The sequence below is a fragment of the Ursus arctos genome, unplaced genomic scaffold, assembly GCF_023065955.2.
Source record: "Ursus arctos isolate Adak ecotype North America unplaced genomic scaffold, UrsArc2.0 scaffold_5, whole genome shotgun sequence".
NCBI lineage: Eukaryota > Metazoa > Chordata > Mammalia > Carnivora > Ursidae > Ursus > Ursus arctos.
In genome coordinates, this window is record NW_026623067.1 from 66,974,395 (window position 1) to 66,992,148 (window position 17,754).

Here is a 17,754-nt window from a genome sequence, read left to right on the forward strand (position 1 = left end):
TATATGATGTGTGCTTCATTTTCTAACAGTTTTTAGTTGTGTTGGGACACAAATCTAATCATTCAGTAGAAAAAGCAAAGAGCAATTCCTTTGCACTTAAATATGATGCCAAAAGCAGAAATCATAAAGGAAAATATGGACATATTTTACAAAATAAATTGAACTGTTACATAAAACATAATAAATACAGAGACAAATGAAACTTGAGACAACTCACTTCCTTAATGCTTTTGAAAACTGAGGCTTGACGTGAGCATCCTACATTAAAGTGAAATCCACTCCTGAAATCCCTACCCCCTTCTTTTAACCTGCTAGGCAATTTCCTTCATTTATTCTTTGATTCTCTTCATTTGACTCATTAGAATTTAAGTTGTATGTGAGCAAGGATTGTCATCTGTTTTGTTCACTCTTGTAATTCTATCACCCAGAACAGTTCTTGGCATCCATCTCTGCTCAACAAAAAATTGTTGAATAAATAAATTATAAGACTATGTAGCATGGTCAATTTGATGGTTAAAAATATTACTTTGTGATACTTATTTATTGAAATAAGTCTCTAAATATAGAGACCAAGTGACTCCATTATAGCTTTTCTTCAATGAATGTATATTTATAGGTTAAAAATAATTAAAACTTTAAAGTAGGGATAGGAATTAATTGCCCCTCAAAAAAAAAAAAAAACTGCCAAATGTTCTTTCTTATTACATAAAAAGGAGCAAACCATTAGATTTTACAATTTTTGCTCTACACACTCCTTTGACATCCTATACCTTCTTAAGAAAGACATGTTTTCCGAGCTCTCAGTCTAGCAGTAGAAACCACACAATTACTGAGGTCACAAGAACACAAACAGTTTTTAGAACCACTGAGGCATTTAAGAAAGGTAGACGGATAGTTGCCTAAAGGGGATTAAACAGCAGTTAGGGGTGACATAAAGATTGTCATTACACACACAAAAAAACCTCTAAACAGAGTTGTTTCTGAGGTTCTTGGCTCCTGGGTAGACACAGCTCCCCGGTGCTGTCTTTTCCCCTCTGCCAAGTACGGCTGGTAGCAGGTGTGACTGCATGGCGGGAGGGGGAAAGAAGTTATGGTTGAAGGAAAGTTATTGCTAGTGGAGCTTTTGGGAGTGATCCCCCAGGCACTGGGACAATTAGCAGATCAAAGGGCTATACCTGCAACTCCTCCACCCGACAATTAAAACCACCACCAAGTGCTTTGCTTTTGTTGCACAGACTTCCCTTGTCAACCCTTTATAATAAAATGACAAACTAAAGCTTACTGCTGATCTTCCATATACAATTGCAACTATTTTATTGCAATTTGATAATTTAAGGTAAAACCCAAATCTTGCTTTTAAAGTGTTTATAAATTAGACAGCTATGGAAACAAGAAGGTCATTTATTTAGTCCGCTCTTTGAGTTTGCCACTACTAAAGTATTTATTGCTTTCTCAAAGTGTATCACTTGTGCCATAAATCACAGGTCAATGCATCAGTGCTTCAAGCAGATAAGAATTTATTAAATGAGCTAATGGGTCTATCAAAGGAACACATTTTTTTTTTTAACCAGAGAAAGATTTATACACCAACAGAGTTGTTTTTAATTCATGTTTTTCATTCATCCATGTATGTGTAAATTCAACCAACAAATACTGAGTGCCTACTACGGATAAGGCTACCATGTTTATAGCTGGATATACACATTATAGAGAACAAAATAAATGTTTTTTTCCTGTCTACATGGAGCTTCAATACATAGGGAACAAGAAATGAAATAAATAAGCTAATAAGTAATTTTATAGCTACGATTTTTGAAAAGTGCCATAATTTTAAAAAATCAGTGATAGAGAATTATGACAGGGGTATAGTGTGTGTGTGTGTGTGTGTGTGTGTGTGTGTGTGTGTGCTGGAGCATTGGCAACTTGGAGAAGGTGATCAGAGAGATTACCTGAAGTTGTGCAGTTTAAGCTGAAGAATGAGCTGGGAGCAGAAAATGGCAACATTTAGGAGATAGCTAGAAATAAATATATAAACAGAAAAAAAAACCAGAAATACAGATAGATGGTAGCTTCAAAAGAAAATAAATACAGACCCAAAAGGAAATAAGTACAAAAAAAAACAAAGGCTAAGGATAGGAATTTGCATTATAATTTAGCAGATACATACATGATACAAAAATAGCAATAAATAGCATAATAATATAATTTGCAGGAAAATTAGGTTAAGTTATTCTGTGATTCTATGGGTGGGGAATATACCGTATGATAGTAACAAGCACACTAAATACAAAAGAAAAAAAATAAAGTAAAATTCCAGTGAGGGCAAAAGCAGAACAAAATTATGAAAAAAAAAAAAGGCATATATGAGTATTATTTTGAAAAGAGTAGTCTGCTAGGAAAAATAGCAAAACAACAGACTAAAATGAAAAATGTATTTGCAAAAATAAATAAAAAATAATAAAAATTAAGATTGTATTTGCAAAATTAAAAAGGAAAGACTAATGTGTGTGGCATTATTTTAGGAATGCACATCCCAGGAATTCTCTGTTGGGGTTTTGGAAAGCCTGTTGAATAAATGTGTAGTCTACTTGGACAGATTCCAAATGAAACAACTAAAATGATGAAAGGAATGGCTTACAAGGACATATTAAAGAAAGAAATATGTACAACTTTAGCATGTCAGAAACTAAAGAGGAAACATTATGGCTTACAAATATTTGAAACATGCAAATTTGAGGAAAAAGAATTCTTTGTGTACAAGATGGTATAATTTTAAGTATGTTGAAAAGGCAAAAGAAATATTCCCCAAGTTATAATGTTGTTTTCCAGTTAGAACTATTCGGACAAATGATCCAAGATGGGCAAGGATTAAGACCACCAAGCAGACACCGACATTCCCAGTAACCTAAACTATGCTGACCTCAAAATACACAGAGGCTCATCTGGATAGGATAAAGTAGGTCAGGGCACAACTGCAAGATCTTCCTACCCCTCAGATGTGCTTTAAATTTAGAAAGGATCTTTCCTTGGATTTGGGCTTTTCTCTGTAATTGCGCTATAATGAAGTGAGTCCTGGGCTTGGATCTGTAAGGCCTACTTTGAGTACTGACCACTTACCTTATTCTCATCTATATTCTCATCAGCCAGTGAGGATAATGATAACCCCCCTAGACGGTTGTGAGGTTTAAAAGAGCTGTTATATATGAAAACATATTTTATGTGCTTAAAAGCAGTGTTCTTAGTGAGATATATCAATTATTATAATGAGCTCAATGTATCAAAGGCTGTAGGATGAGGACTGTCTAATAGCATGAGGCTTGGGACTAGGCTTCTCTATCTGTCTTCCTTCCCTAGAAGAAATCGGCTCTCCTCTGAGTCACTATTTACCCATAGACCTCTTAATTGGATACTGTTTTCTCTCCCAAAGCTGCTAGACCTGAGATAGGGCATTAGTCTTTCCCACTCCTCAAAGCAACTTCCTGGACATTCTTTCTCCTTCCTCTCAAAAACACAAACACAAACCCCCACCTAGTTTTAATTTCATGTAACAGATCTCTATCCCCCAATACTACTTCCTTATTATAGTTATTTCCTTATCTCTGCATTATATTCCCTCATTCCTTGAAGATTTCTGTTCCTGTTTCACTGTCATTCTCTCCAAAATATCTTCTTGTATAACTTTTTGGGATTTCAATACCCACATAAATGATTTTTACAGCATTTCTTGACTCTTCTAATGATCTTGTCTTCTATTCTCTTTCACCATAATCCCTATGGTTATTCTCCAAATTTTACAATTATCAATAGCTGTAATTCCCATATAATTTCTGTAGTGCCCCCATAATACCTCTCATAAAATCACTTTCTATCTTTCTTGCTCATTCCTTTTAGGACCCTCAACTCAACCTTTCAGCTATACCAGGATTGCCAATGGGTCACTACTACCTTCTGACAGCACTCCAATTTTCTTAGTTGCAGGGATAGGAATGAGACTGTGAAAACTACCTTAGTTTGGGACTTAATGAAGCAAAAATGGTAAAAAGCATCTGGGCTGAGAAATTCATAAATAGCTGAATACCCCTGAAAATAGAAAACCACAGAGACAGGTTGGGAAAGAAGAGAGATGAGTAGTACTAAAAATCAGAGCAGTGACAAGAGTGAGTTTATGGGAATGAAAGGTAAAGAGAGATAGAAAGACGATAATTCTGATAAGAGAAAGTCTGAGAAATTTAAAGTACTGGTAGTTGAGCAAATCATGTGATAAGAAAGTCTATTGAACAGCATTGCCAATAGGTTCCTAAAAATGGAGATGGGAATCATTAGTGTTGGGAACTTCCAGGAAGTTCAATACCAGAATGTTAAAAGGGTCACAAGCTCATGCATGAAAGATTTTTAAGTGGACAAATGTGAGAGACGAAAGAAGGTTCTGAAGTCATTGAGAAAGTTCAGGATGTCATTAAGGTTAGTAAATAACAGTCTCCCTAGAGGAAAGGAGGTGTTATAGGTTGATGGCAAGAAAGTGTTCATGTGGTAATGAGAGGGAGTTTGGAATGGTTTTTGAAAAAGCAATAGTATACCAACTCCTCCTTCTCATCTTATGAATCAGTTCAATCAATTACTGAGCTGAGAAAAAAGTACAACTATAATTACCACAAGTAAAGTGGTACAGCAGTAAAGAGGAAAAAAGTATATTGGAATCAGAATGTGTGGAGTCAAGTTCATTGGTTGTTTGAATTATAGATCATGTGACTTTCTGAACCTTAGGTTCTTTATCTGATAAAAGAAATTAAGAATGCCTTCTCTGCTTATGGTCCACAGAATGGAGATGGGAAACGCTTAAGAAATTTTCCCTATTGTTTTATTGCTATTACTCTAGGGAAACAAATGTAATAATGTGGAGATCTATTTACACTATTAAGTATTATACAGATGTACAGTGTTATTAATAAGGTGATGTCATACTAGATGGTATAATTTTCATCACTTTGTAAAATGTTGAAAATTAATCCAATACTAGCTAAAAAAATAAACCATCTTTTGGTTAAATAATTGTTAAAATAAACCAGAAAATATAATTTTCTAGCTGATGTGGTTTGAGACCATTTGGTACTTTCATTTGGGTAAAATTTCTTAATGGGGTTACACAGAAATAAAATTAAATGAGGATAGGATGTAAGGCAAATTACCTTCATTAAGCTAGCAGAAATAAAAACCTTGTTAACCTTTAAAATCACTTTGTCCTACATTATATATCTGAAAATTACAGAGAAATCAGGTTCTTACACATCATATTGAGTAACAAGGAAACAATGCAGAGGAGTAATGGAATCCTAGAAAACCAAAATAAAAAAAAAAAAAGTATAAAAATCATGTTGCAGGGGCGCCTGGGTGGCGCAGTCCTTAAGCGTCTGCCTTTGGCTCAGGGCGTGATCCCAGTGTTCTGGGATCGAGCCCCACATCAGGCTCCTCTGATAGGAGCCTGCTTCTTCCTCTCCCACTCACCCTGCCTGTGTTCCCTCTCTCGCTGGCTGTCTGTCTCTGTCAAATAAATAAATAAATAAATAAATAAATAAATAAATAAATAAATAAAATCTTTAAAAAAAAATCATGTGGCAATAAGCTGAACGGCAAGATTGTGAAGAAAATGAGTTTTGAATAATTTCCCAAGTGTTTCTCTTCTTTTCCCTACCTTTGCTGTTCTTCCTGGTGATGCAGGATTCTGAAAGACACATTAACTCTTTCTGACCAAAAAGAGCATACTCCAACCTTTATTTCTGAATGTGAAAAGAGGTATCCCATTTTACCAACTAAAATTAGAAAAATTTAAAAATACTGTCCCAAGAGAAGAAATCTAATTTATCCTTTCCAAAATATCTACCAGTTAAATAGTAAGAGATATGAAGTGTGTGCTTCATAAATAAGAAAATCATCTAACAAACTGTCTTCATGATACAGAGGATGTGTTACTCATTGACACAGCATGCTTTAGTAGTTAAGAAAGTGGGCCCTAGATTTAACCTGGATTCTAATTCTAACAAGCTCTGTGGTAACTGTGTGATCTCGGGAAATGAGTTAACCTCTGTATTTCCATTTTCTCATTCATATGTAAATAACAACAGCACCTGAGCCCCATAGACTTAGAAGAATCACAGTCGTACTTAGAGCAGTGGAACGCATTGCATGAACTCAATAAATACTAGACTTGTTAACTATATTTAAAAGAGAGATCAAAATGAATGCCCTTGTTAACTTATCTAACAAGTTGCTTAAACTGACTGGTGGCAGTCCCCAAGTTAAGAAAAGAAAGGAAAAAACAAACTGATGCCTGAAAAATTACTGTTTCTGGGTCAAAATTGTAGCCAGTTGGAAATCAGTCAGAACACTGTATTTAAGAAGGAAATCTATCACTTAGAGGTAGTTCTTTTAATTGAAGATGCATAACAACCACAGAAAGCACTTTACATCATGCCTATATGTTAATTTTATATTTTCAACAATGCTCTTGCAGGAGCATTGAGAAGTATTTTCAAACTATGCTCATTCTACAACACAGACTATAAAAATAAGAAACAAGTCTTTAAAAGTTTCTGAAACTTTTTAAAAAACGATTTTATTTATTTTCTTTGACAGAGAGAGAGAGGCTGAGGGAGAAGCAGACTCCCCGCCGAGCAGAGTGATCCCTGCCTGGGATCACGACCTGAGCCTAAGGCAGATGCTTAACCCACTGAGCTATCCAGGCGCCCCTGAAACTACTTTTGACTTATTTTTTCTGTAAAAGACAAACTGCTGTTTAAAATGTGTGGGTACTTCCTGAGGAACACTGATGAGGCAGGCCAGGAATAGCTCTATTCATTTGAATGTATACTATCTATTTTGGGTTTTGTTGTTGTTTAGTTTAAATGTTTGTTTTGCTAGCACCCTTTTAAGCCCTGTCTCTATAGGAAGCACAAAATGTGACACAAGAACTTGCAGTGTAAATACTAAAACATTTTGAATGGTAATTTGCTTGTTGTTTGTCCATAGTTGATATTTCAAAGTTAGCGTTTATAAAATTAAACTGTTCAAAGAGAAAAAAAAGATGAATAAACAAGGCAAAGTGAGAGTTCAATTAGTATTTGGGAGAAAAATGAGGGGAGAACGGCATGAAAGATGTGAGCACCGATGGAAGACTGATGCCTACTGGTGGCGGACATTACTGGGAGGGAGTCGTCAACTTATTTCAAATAAAAATATTCTCCAGTGTTCCCATTTGACTCTTCCACTCTTTACTGTTCAAGAGTCATGGGCCCATTTTATTCTGGTTGTCTTCATATAATCTTCAGTATAAGTAAAATGTAAATGGTCATCCTGACCTCAGTATAGCAAGAAAAGCCTTAAGAGGATTACTCTGCATTCCCCAAATTAAAAACTTTATCGAATAGCAAGCATAAACCTTAAAGAATGCATGATGGCCTAACCCCATTGATAGATTAGCTTCAAATCAACAGAATGTCATCTAGCATGAGATTAAAACCCTAGCTTTCCCATTTATGGACTGTTATACTACATTAAATTATTCTTAAAAGAGATCAATCAGTCTGATGCAGATCTGTTTTAGAAAAGAGAAAAAGGAAAGCTAAGATATAGACTCAATCTTCTCTCTCCATAGTAACAATCACATTCAAAAGTACTTTAGTACTTGGAAAAAGCCTTCACTTCAATTCTTGTACTTAAATCCTCCATTCTGCTTCATGCACTATTAAATCTCTTGTTGAACAAATCCTACACAGTTACTATCACTATGATAATGCATATTTAAAAAAACAAAAGAGCAACACATTTTCTTCTGAAATATAACCAAATAATTGCAAGACATCTTATCTGCATTCTGTGGTCTAATTCTTTTGTACAAAATCGAGTCCTGTAATTCCTAATACTTTCATTCATTATTTTAGGGGAAAAAGAATCAATAGGAAATATATAATAACATATTCTCTGGAATGATGGGAAAATAGCATATTAAACAAGTAAATTCTTTGGATATCTGTCTCTTTTACCATTAAGCAGGTTTTCCAAGTTTAAACACGTTTGGCAAAATCTTTTCAATAATGCATGTGTTTTACTGCCTTTATACCCCCAAATGTTTTTTTTTTTTTTTAAAGAATTTTTATTTATTTATTTGACGGAGAGAGAGACAGCCAGCGAGAGAGGGAACACAAGCAGGGGGAGTGGGAAAGGAAGAAGCAGGCTCTCAGTGGAGGAGCCTGATGCGGGGGTCGATCCCAGAACGCCGGGATCACGCCCTGAGCCGAAGGCAGACGATTAATGACTGAGCCACCCAGGTGCCCCTATACCCCCAAATGTTGAACATACTGCAGTAAGTCTTTGTCTAGGATGCAAGGCCAATACTGGCAACAATTATTATAATATTCTTTTATACATTAATGCCTTTCGGCCTTTATAGCCCCTCCCCCCCCCATAAGTGCCCCTGGTTTTTCACACTGTAAGGTATCACTGCTTTTGCACAGACTTTTTCAGTCCTGTTTTGGTCTAAGAGCTGCCATGGTTTTTTGCTCTGATTAAGACTGACCTATTACCTCATATGCCTTTCATTTTCTGGATCCAGTTTATAGAAAGCCCAGGAACTTAAAAAACAAGAGACGTGGACTTTTCTGTATGATCTAAATATTAATGCATTATCTATTTTAGGTGCTCATGAGTTTTTGATGTTTTTTCCTAGTTTCTCAGCTATGTGCTACAGGCAAAGCAAGAGACTTCTCTACAAGTAGGATGGATATAAATTATTGCCCAGATAACAGTTTCAGGCAGGACACTGTTATCAAATCAAGACATAAAATCTCAAGTTGCTCCATAATTAAGATCCTAACTTACTTCCATTTATGTTTTAAACCTCAGGATTTAGTAATAGAGGCTTCACATGACCATGTTTTTTTCTTCACACACACAAAAAAAGTAAATGGCCAATTCCACAAGGTTTTGGAGATTTGCAACTTCTTAATAATGATGACAGAACTGTATAGTGAATTAGGTGACCTAGCCACTATCCAGCAAAGAAATGCTGGGGATGCAGGAGGAGAAGAGGAGAAAGATGAAGATGGAGAGAAATGAAGAGTTTTTATTTTAGGAGGACTGACTCAGAAAGAATGCCACTGGGGACAGACTGTTTGGCATGATGTCAGCAACTGTATAAGAAATGGTGCAATGGCGAATCTGTAACCCAGTTTGAAGGGCTGTATCAGCAGATGCTAGAACTAATTTGAAAGGAATGATTATCAGTTAAGGATCAATTAAAAATAAATAAATAATGTCAAGTCGCTAAAAGCTATTGATATACAATAGGCACATATATAAAGATTAATAACTGGTTAAAATGGATATTGACAAAACTTTATTTATCATGTCTTTTAGTCTCTTTTGGCCACATGACTTAGGTTATTTAGAAACTTGCAAGCTCCAGGAAAAATACACTTTACCATTGTGATAGGAAAGGATAATTAATGATCTCTTACCAGTACTACAGATGTGTATAAATGTACAATTTAATTTATATCCATGCAAATCAATATAACAGAATTTCTGTTTATTAAACTTAGAGTTGATATGGAGAGTATGCTTAAAAGTATGCTAAACATCTCAGCAATACTTGTTTTGTGGCAAGTACCTCATGGCTCTGTGTGCATTTCCTTGGATGGTACTCAAGAGACCCCGGAAAAATAATGGTTCAACTTAGACATGCACTTGTTTGTGGCAGTTAGAGTAACGCTATTTCCAAGTTTAAAAACTATGGTAAAAGCAGTAGGTTCTTACAATCCACCCTCCCACTCTTTCTCAGGAGACCCCTGAAAACTAACAACATCAGTTTCACACAGAGAAGAAGGCACTTCCCATGATTTGCAAATTCACCTTTATTGGTTTACTTCTTTTATTTTTTCCATCTTTCCCTTAAAAGATCTCCATTGATTATCCTGACACCTGCTGGCAAGGGCACAGTTGATCCTTGTTGGCTTTTCCCTCCAACAACTTCCTCAAATCAAAGACTTTTTAGAGGTATTTTCAACTAAGTGGTAATTTATTCAGTTTAAGTATTTATAGTACTTAGTTTCTAACATAATCACATAACCATGAGAAAAATTCCAATACTTATTCTATTTCATATGGGCAACGATTTGACTCTTTGTATATAAATACATGTTTGTTTTGATTAACCAAAGACATTATAGTCATTACAATGGGCTATGGTTAAACAAACAAAAAACATGCCCAGCGTCTTCCTTACAACACAGATAAGAACTGAATAATAGGAATGGCTGGGTTTTGGTTTTCTACTACATTTTTCATAATACTATCAGCTTACAAACTAGGAAATAACCATGTAAAAAGTGAATTAACTATGAGAAGTCATACCACTAATCACAGATTTACAAAATTTGCTATTTGTTTTTCAGTACCTACTCATGATGATTTACTCTGTCTTGAACTGAGTTCTGAAGTCTGCACTGTTTTACGGGGTTTTTTTTTGTTTGGTTTGGTTTGGTTTGGTTTGGTTTTCTGACAAAAATATGATGAACCTACTCATACTCAAAGCTGCAGGTGTACTCAGTAAACAACAAATATCAGAATTACTTTCTTAGGCTTTATGAAACTTTATGAAACTCTCAGATCAGGCAGGTTTTTTAAATTGTGCACCAATGATAAGATACAAAGTCTGTCCCTTTATGCAAAACCCTTCAAAAAATTAAAAGTTTTGAAAATAAGTTACTTAATTGAAATTTTTATTTTAGTATCAGTAAAATTAAGAGTATGGACTACTACTTTAGACTCTAGGAACTGTCAAACATATTCTGTAATGGTTTTGAGTAACCAAGCTATTTTATATTAGTATTGTATATTTTATCCCTTTACTTTACATTGCTATAATTTTGTGAGAAGGAAAAATCACATATATCCGGCAATAAAAGCAAACTTTATTAAACCCCTTACTAAAAATACCCTAGATCCTGAATACATGTGTTTTTTTTTTTTTTAAGATTTTATTTATTTATTTGAGAGAGAGACAGCCAGTGAGAGAGGGAACACAGGCAAGGGGAGTGGGAGAGGAAGAAGCAGGCTCCCAGCAGAAGAGCCTGACGTGGGGCTGGATCCCAGAACTCCAGGATCACGCCCTGAGCCGAAGGCAGACGCTTAAGGACTGAGCCACCCAGGCGCCCCTGAATACATGTTTTATATGGACACTGATCTTAAGATATTTGAGAAAAATACAAGAGACTTTAAATTTAGAATACAGAAGTGAAATACATTTGTCTGGTTTTGAAGATCTTTGTAACTTCAAGACCATAAAAGGAAGAATGTAGCATTTCAATTTTTTAACCAAAATTTTTATTATTATAAATGTTTTCCCAAAACCATATGCACATTAAAAACAAAATACATTTCAATTCTAAAGAGACATTTCAAGAATAAGTAAAAAGCTTTTTCAGAAACGGGGGGGGGGGGGGGAGTGTGTGCTGTGTCACCACAGTATATGGGATGGCCAAGATTTTGCATTAGTGTCAAACTGTCAAAGCAGGATACTTTATCTTCATTTTATTATTTTTAGTTCAACAGTTCAAAATTATTTTTAGGTGTTTCATCTGGCATCTGTTTTAGCACTTATTTTTTAAGTACAGAATTCATGGTCATGTAAATTAAATAAAGACACTAATGGGCAATAAATTTTTAAAAACACAAAAGCCTGTTATTTCAGTGTAAATATTGCTATCCTAATTATAGAAGCATACTGTTATTATCTTGAGTGAGACTGTTCAGGTACTAATTTTTTCTCACATAGAATAACTAAAAAACACCATTGATTAAAAAAGGAAATTCAAATGCCAATGATTCATAGTATTTAGGACATGTCTAGACATTTTTAGACAGTGCCATTTGCTTAAAGACTTCAGGCACCAACTGCAGGCACAGGGACAGATTGCATAAGATGTCACGTGCTTGCTGCAACTGTATGCATGTTATTGGATTTTTCTGAGCAACCCACAGCGATGAATAATTTAAGAGTTAATAAAATATTCAATCTGACTGATCCATTGGTTTAATTTTAAAGTAAAAACGACTAATAAAAGAAATGAGCAAATCCCAATCATTAACGCACGTAACTTGCAACCCACACAGGGAAACACCAATTTCTAAAAGGCTACATTAGATAAACGATGTCTGGGGAGGGGTGGGGGGGGTGAGGGGGATGCAAGGGAAATTCTCGGTGTTAACACCGGCTTCAATAAGTTGACTCAAAGTTTAATTGTTTGGAGCTGTCACACGAGCTGCACTCTGCCTTCTGCAGGGCTGAAGGAGAATAAATTACAAAGGTGCAAGTTTAACAAAAAGGGCTCGTGGAAAATGGTCCGTTTCTTTCCTAAAGTCCTCTTTCCCTCTAATCACAGGCTGACTGAAAAAAAAAGGGGGGGGAGCAATCTACGAAAGAATATGGAGTACACCGCTGCCCGATTATTGTCTAGGAGCGGCAATGGAGAACCCAGGCAACACCACGGTGGTTGGTTCGTCTGGCGGAGTAAGCTGTGCCCTAAGCATGGGTATCTTTAGGAGGCAGAGCTACCGGCTGCAGTGAGCCAAGACTCACCGCGCCCCAGGGTTCCCGCAACCAGACCCAGCGAGGATAGCGCGGCCACACACGCTAGACACATTATCTCCTCCTCCACCCCCGCCGCCCTCCACCTCAGCTCAGGGACAGATGGTGGCTGCGGTGGCACGGTGTAGGTGCGTGTGAGTGGGTGAATGCGTGTTTTCGTGTTTGGGGTGAGAACGGAGGCGGGGAAGAGAGGAGGAGAAGGTAGTGCCTGCAGTTCTCCCCTTTCCCTCCCTGCTAGGGATGAAAAGTGTAGAAGGAATCCAGACGGGAAATAAGAGAAAGGAAAAATAACAGTGGTGGGAGCCCTGTCTTTCCCATATCGCCGGGGAACTCAGCCGAGCAACTACAAAGCCATTACCATTCCTTAACCTTCAGTGGAGTGGCTGGCTCTGCCTGATAACTGCAAGGGCACTTTGTAAACGCTGGCAAGGCACACACCTACACACACGCCTACACGCTGGGGAAAATAGCCACATTCTGGGGGAGGGAGGGAGGCCGAGGCAAAGCACCGCCATGGATCGCTACTGGCAGGGCAGCGAGGGCATCCAGGAACACCAAGCTTCTTGGGCAAACAGTAGCCCAAGAGCTCACAGTTTTCCTGCGAAACAAATAAATGGATGGATGCAAGCGGATGGTGTAGAATATTCATGCAGTGTGAATTTCGAATGGATTCAAGTCAACGCTTTTAATTCAACTACCCTTTTTTAGAGGCACAGCATTTAAAACCCTGTAGTGCACTCAGCTCTCCACTTGAAGCAGCCTGCTAAGGGTTGTTTTACCCTCGGACCCCTTAGAAGGGGCCGTCCCTATCTGTGAGCGCAGAAGGGGCTCAAGTCCCTCTTGCGCGGTCTCCCCAGGGCCCCCTGTCGCTCCTCCTGCCCTTTATCAGCGCCAACTTCATCCCATACCCGCGCAGTGACGCGGCCGGGACAAGGGTTCGTATTGACAAGACACCCTTCGCAAAGGATCTGAAATTCGTCTGTACAACTGAGTAGGAGATGCATCGAAGTCCTGTAATTTTTTTGTAGGCTGGTTTATTTCACACAAGTCATGGGAAGCACAACCAGACCAGCTCTTACAACTTTTCTGCTCTTGGGCGGGGGAGCGAGGATGTCTCGCACTGCACGATTCTCTACTACCAAGAGTTACGCTTGTACCGTGAGGGAGTGTTGAGCCAAGCTCCGAGCCCCTGAGGTTAGAGGAGAGGCGGGTTCCTGGGGTTTTTCTGTAATCGACGCAGCGCGTCCTGCATGGGAAGGCAGGAGAAAGCCGAACTGACTTGTCAGACCCGTCTCCACCTCACCCACCTCCAGAACTCCCAGGGCCAGGTTTGGATTTGCAAACTGATCAGCCCCGGCCCACTTCAGAGAACCGCACCCGGGGGACAGACGGCCATGAGGCTCTCCAGCCTCTTCCAGTTTCAAGCAGATGACGCCCGCTAGCTAGCTTCCCAGCTTCTGCCCCCACGGAAGCCCTGCCGGTTGCCCGTAGCTAGCATCCCCGGCACTGCCCTAGGAGGGTTTGCTCAGTTACCGGTTGCCCGAGTGAGCCGAGGAACCTCTGGTTCCCAAGAGCGCCGTTCCCTCCTCCTGCCCTCGGTCCCTTCTTTCCTCAATCTCACCTCGGTACTCCTCACCCTCTTCCCCGCTCAGCCCCACGCACAGCCCCACGCACTCCGCTCTGACTTTGCGAGCACTTTTCTGAGGCACCCGGGGCGCGCCGCCTCCTCCCTACTGCCCGCGGCGCGCTCGCCACCCCAGGCGCGCCCCGGGGACCGCCTCCAGCCCCCTGCGCGGCATTTCCCAGGGGACTCCGACCTGTCCCGCACCTAGCGGCCCGGACCCCGCGGCCTCACCTTTGCAGAACTGGGGGACACCAAGGCTGAGCCCGATGAAGAGCCAAGCGGCCACCGAGCGCTTCATGATTCTGTCTCCCGGACGTGACCCCGGCTGTTCAGGGGTCGTAACAGAGGGCACTGTCGCTGAGATGTCACCGCAGGGCAGCGGCAGACCCCGCCCCTGCCGGAGAATTAAAAAAGATGTCTTCTGCCCGCAGCACTACCTTAAACAAATTCTTGGAGAGGGTGAGAAAGAGTGGTGACCAAAGAGAGGACTCTTTCTTCTCCGTTTGCCTGCACTCCGGCGCAAGAAGGTGGGCGAGCTCTGAGGAGCCGCCGGCGGGCTCAGCCTCCGCTGCGGGTGGGTCCCGGCTGAGGCGCGGCGGGCGGGGCGGGGCGGGGCGCGGGCTCCCGCGGCGGCTCCGGGTCACCCGCGCCTGTGGACAGGCAGACGGTGCGCTCGGCTTGCTCCGCTCTCGCCGCCGCAGCTGCGGGGCTTCTGACTTGGAGAACAATGAAGCGTAAGCTAGCGGGGAGCGAGCCGCCGGGTGCGCACTGTGTACAAACAGAGGCGGCGTGCGTGTGAGCCGGAGCTTCGCAGGCGCGCTCCCCTGGCGCCCGCCCGCTCCCCCCTCCCCGTCCTCCCTCCTACTCCCTCCCCCAGTCTTCCCCTCTTTCCTCCCTCTCCTCTCTCTCTCTCTCTGGGCTCCTTCTGCTGGAAGAGAAAAGGGAGACAACTGCAGCCACACCCTGGCACCTGCCACCACCTCTAAAGTTCCTATATTGCCTGTACATTCTCCGCACACGCCAGAGACTCTAGGGTTAAGGGAAGCACCTTGGTGTCTGAGATTCTCTCGGTTCCAGCACTGACTTTACAATTAACTACGTTAAGGATGCCCCTGAAGTTCTCAGTATAGCCAGGAAAGTAAGTTAAAAGAGATTCTGAAGAGTGACTCTTGGGGCATGAAGCTGCGTGAGAAATGGAACCCTGCAAAGTGAATTGCTCAGATTCTCAGGAAATGCAACCAAGTCAACAGCCAGACTCTAGTCCGTTAAGACAAGGCTGCTCTGCTGTTCTCTCTGCACTTTAGTTAGCTCTAGGGCTGGGAGAGAGGTGGTGAGTTTTATCTGTTCACAGAGACAAAAAGGTGAAGGCCTGGGGCAAGCGAGTAGGAGACACGTCTCATTAAGCAGGACACGTTTCAGATGAGAAATTATGGAGAGAATTTGGGCACTGTGAAAGAAAAGAGAAGGAAAGGGCAGATTCTTGAAGTATCACTGAGGTGGGTCAAATTTTTTCTGCTCTCCACCAAAGCCAATATAAATGGACTAGTGTTTCCTGCAGTGAAAGAGGCTACAGAATACAGACCATAGCTTAAAACTGTGCTTTCTCCTCTGTTGTTACGTTAGAGTGATGGCTCAATATACATGGATTTGATTCCATCAGTTGCAGGTACCAAAATGAAACACAGCTCTTTTTCCTTCTTCTAGAGAAGGTAGGAGAGAGAGGGAAAACCACAGAAATAGAAAAATTGTAGGACACATTCTCAAAAGCAAGCATTTCAAATGAGAATGTACTCAGAAAGACAACAGGACAATTAGTCCTGCACCTTCATCTCCTTTACCTCCTTGAGTCCTTTAAACCTCCATTTCTACCTTCCTTTTGGAATTTGAAGTGAGATCAAGGATGCAAGGTTGATAGAAAAGTAAAACTGCATGTTGCTATGGAGGAGTTAAGATACTGTACCACTGGCAAGCACACACAAAACAAGAGCAACAACAAAAATTATGTCAAAGCAAGTTTTGTTCAGATCTCATGTTCCACGGGAGGGTAATTTTTTTTTTTCTTTTAGCACATGGCTTTGCTAAGGGAAAGAGGGAGAATCGCTTATTTACTGTTTTCATACTTAAAGCCATAGATGTTAGAATACAACACCATTGTCCGGAGCTGTAGCAAGGAAGTTTTAAACAATCAAATTCCAACTTTCTCCCACATCATTGTTACTTAATTCTGAAAGGAAGCCTTCAGTCATGCTGTGGCATTCCATCATGAAGTACCTCTAACATTTTTAAATGAGATATTTAAAATTAGTTTAAAGGTTTTATGTCTAAAGAATACTAAATCTCAAAAATATAAAATCAGAAACCAGTGTCTTTGTGATGAGAGATTAAAGAAAAAAATTGTGCCCAAGAGTTTTATTTTCCTGTTTTATTCTCTGTTTGTTCCCACTTTTCTGATAATGTATGACCTTAATAAGCATGTTAGGAAGTTAATTTTTTGGCAACAGCGCATGTTACTAAAATTTTATCTTTCTTTTAATTTAAGCTCTTAAAAAAAAAAAAAACCTCCAGGAAAGCACAAAACTACATCAAAATGCATATTCTATTACCATATACCTGAAGGTGTGCCTGTAAATGCCATTCTGTATTTTCAGGTAGATGATTTGTAAAATATGTCACCAGTTTAATGCTTTTATTTCCATAAGTCCCATTTCCAGTCTAAATTTCATACATAGTCTTAGATCCATATGCATAGATCCTATGGAGGTACCCCTTCTTTTTTCCCCACTTATCAATAATGATCATGTACCAATAAGACTTTCATTTTGATTATTCCAGGCACTTTACCTAATTTACATTTATAGGATTTATTTCACTCTTACTAAATTCATATATAGCCTCTTCAGAAGTAGAATATAGGAAATGTTAAAAGCCCAAAGGAAATAGATTGATTTTTTTAAAAAAGACCAAAATTCTATTATGACTGTTTTACCTCACTCATAGCACCAAGAGACCTTTACTAATCACGTATGATCTAGTCTACAGTTTATAGCTTCTCTAAATATGTGCCTGAAGTGTCAAAAATGAAATAATACATCACTTGAAACAGCACTTCCCAAAATATTTTCTGCAGACTTACTTTCCCCAAGATGTTAGTAAGTTTTGGGGGGAAAAGAAGTTCCATGGTCAAATAATTTGGGGAAATACTGCATATCGAAGTACCATCTTAAAGATTTGGTAAATATTAACATATTAAAAACTTTGAAATGTCCTATGGTTAAGAAACTTTTCCAAAAGTGTTTAATTCAGTATTTTGCAAACTATTCTTTTTTCACTATGACAAGCTTTTTCTCAGAATACCTGGTAAGATATTGTAGCTTAAGTGCTACAAGGAAAACAACTTGGTAAATATTGCCTGAAAATAAAGCAGAATAAAGAATCAGCAAAACAAACAGAAACAACACTGAGGGAAGTATATTGGTTTTCAAGAATTCTT

At 39.3% G+C, this 17,754-nt stretch overlaps 1 protein-coding gene across 2 annotated transcripts in view; it reads right to left on the reverse strand.

The window, feature by feature from the left end:
* EDIL3 (EGF like repeats and discoidin domains 3) overlaps window positions 1–15,065 on the reverse strand; it is a 398,882-nt gene extending 383,817 nt beyond the window's left edge. Inside the window, exon 1 of one of the 2 annotated variants that reach the window (XM_044384053.3) lies at window positions 14,496–15,065. In XM_044384053.3, coding sequence (XP_044239988.2) covers window positions 14,496–14,562 — 67 coding nt within the window. In that variant the 5' untranslated portion in view covers window positions 14,563–15,065. The remainder of the gene's footprint in view (window positions 1–14,495) is intronic. The other variant, XM_026498663.4, reaches the window with a different exon arrangement.
* Window positions 15,066–17,754: the final 2,689 nt, after the last annotated feature.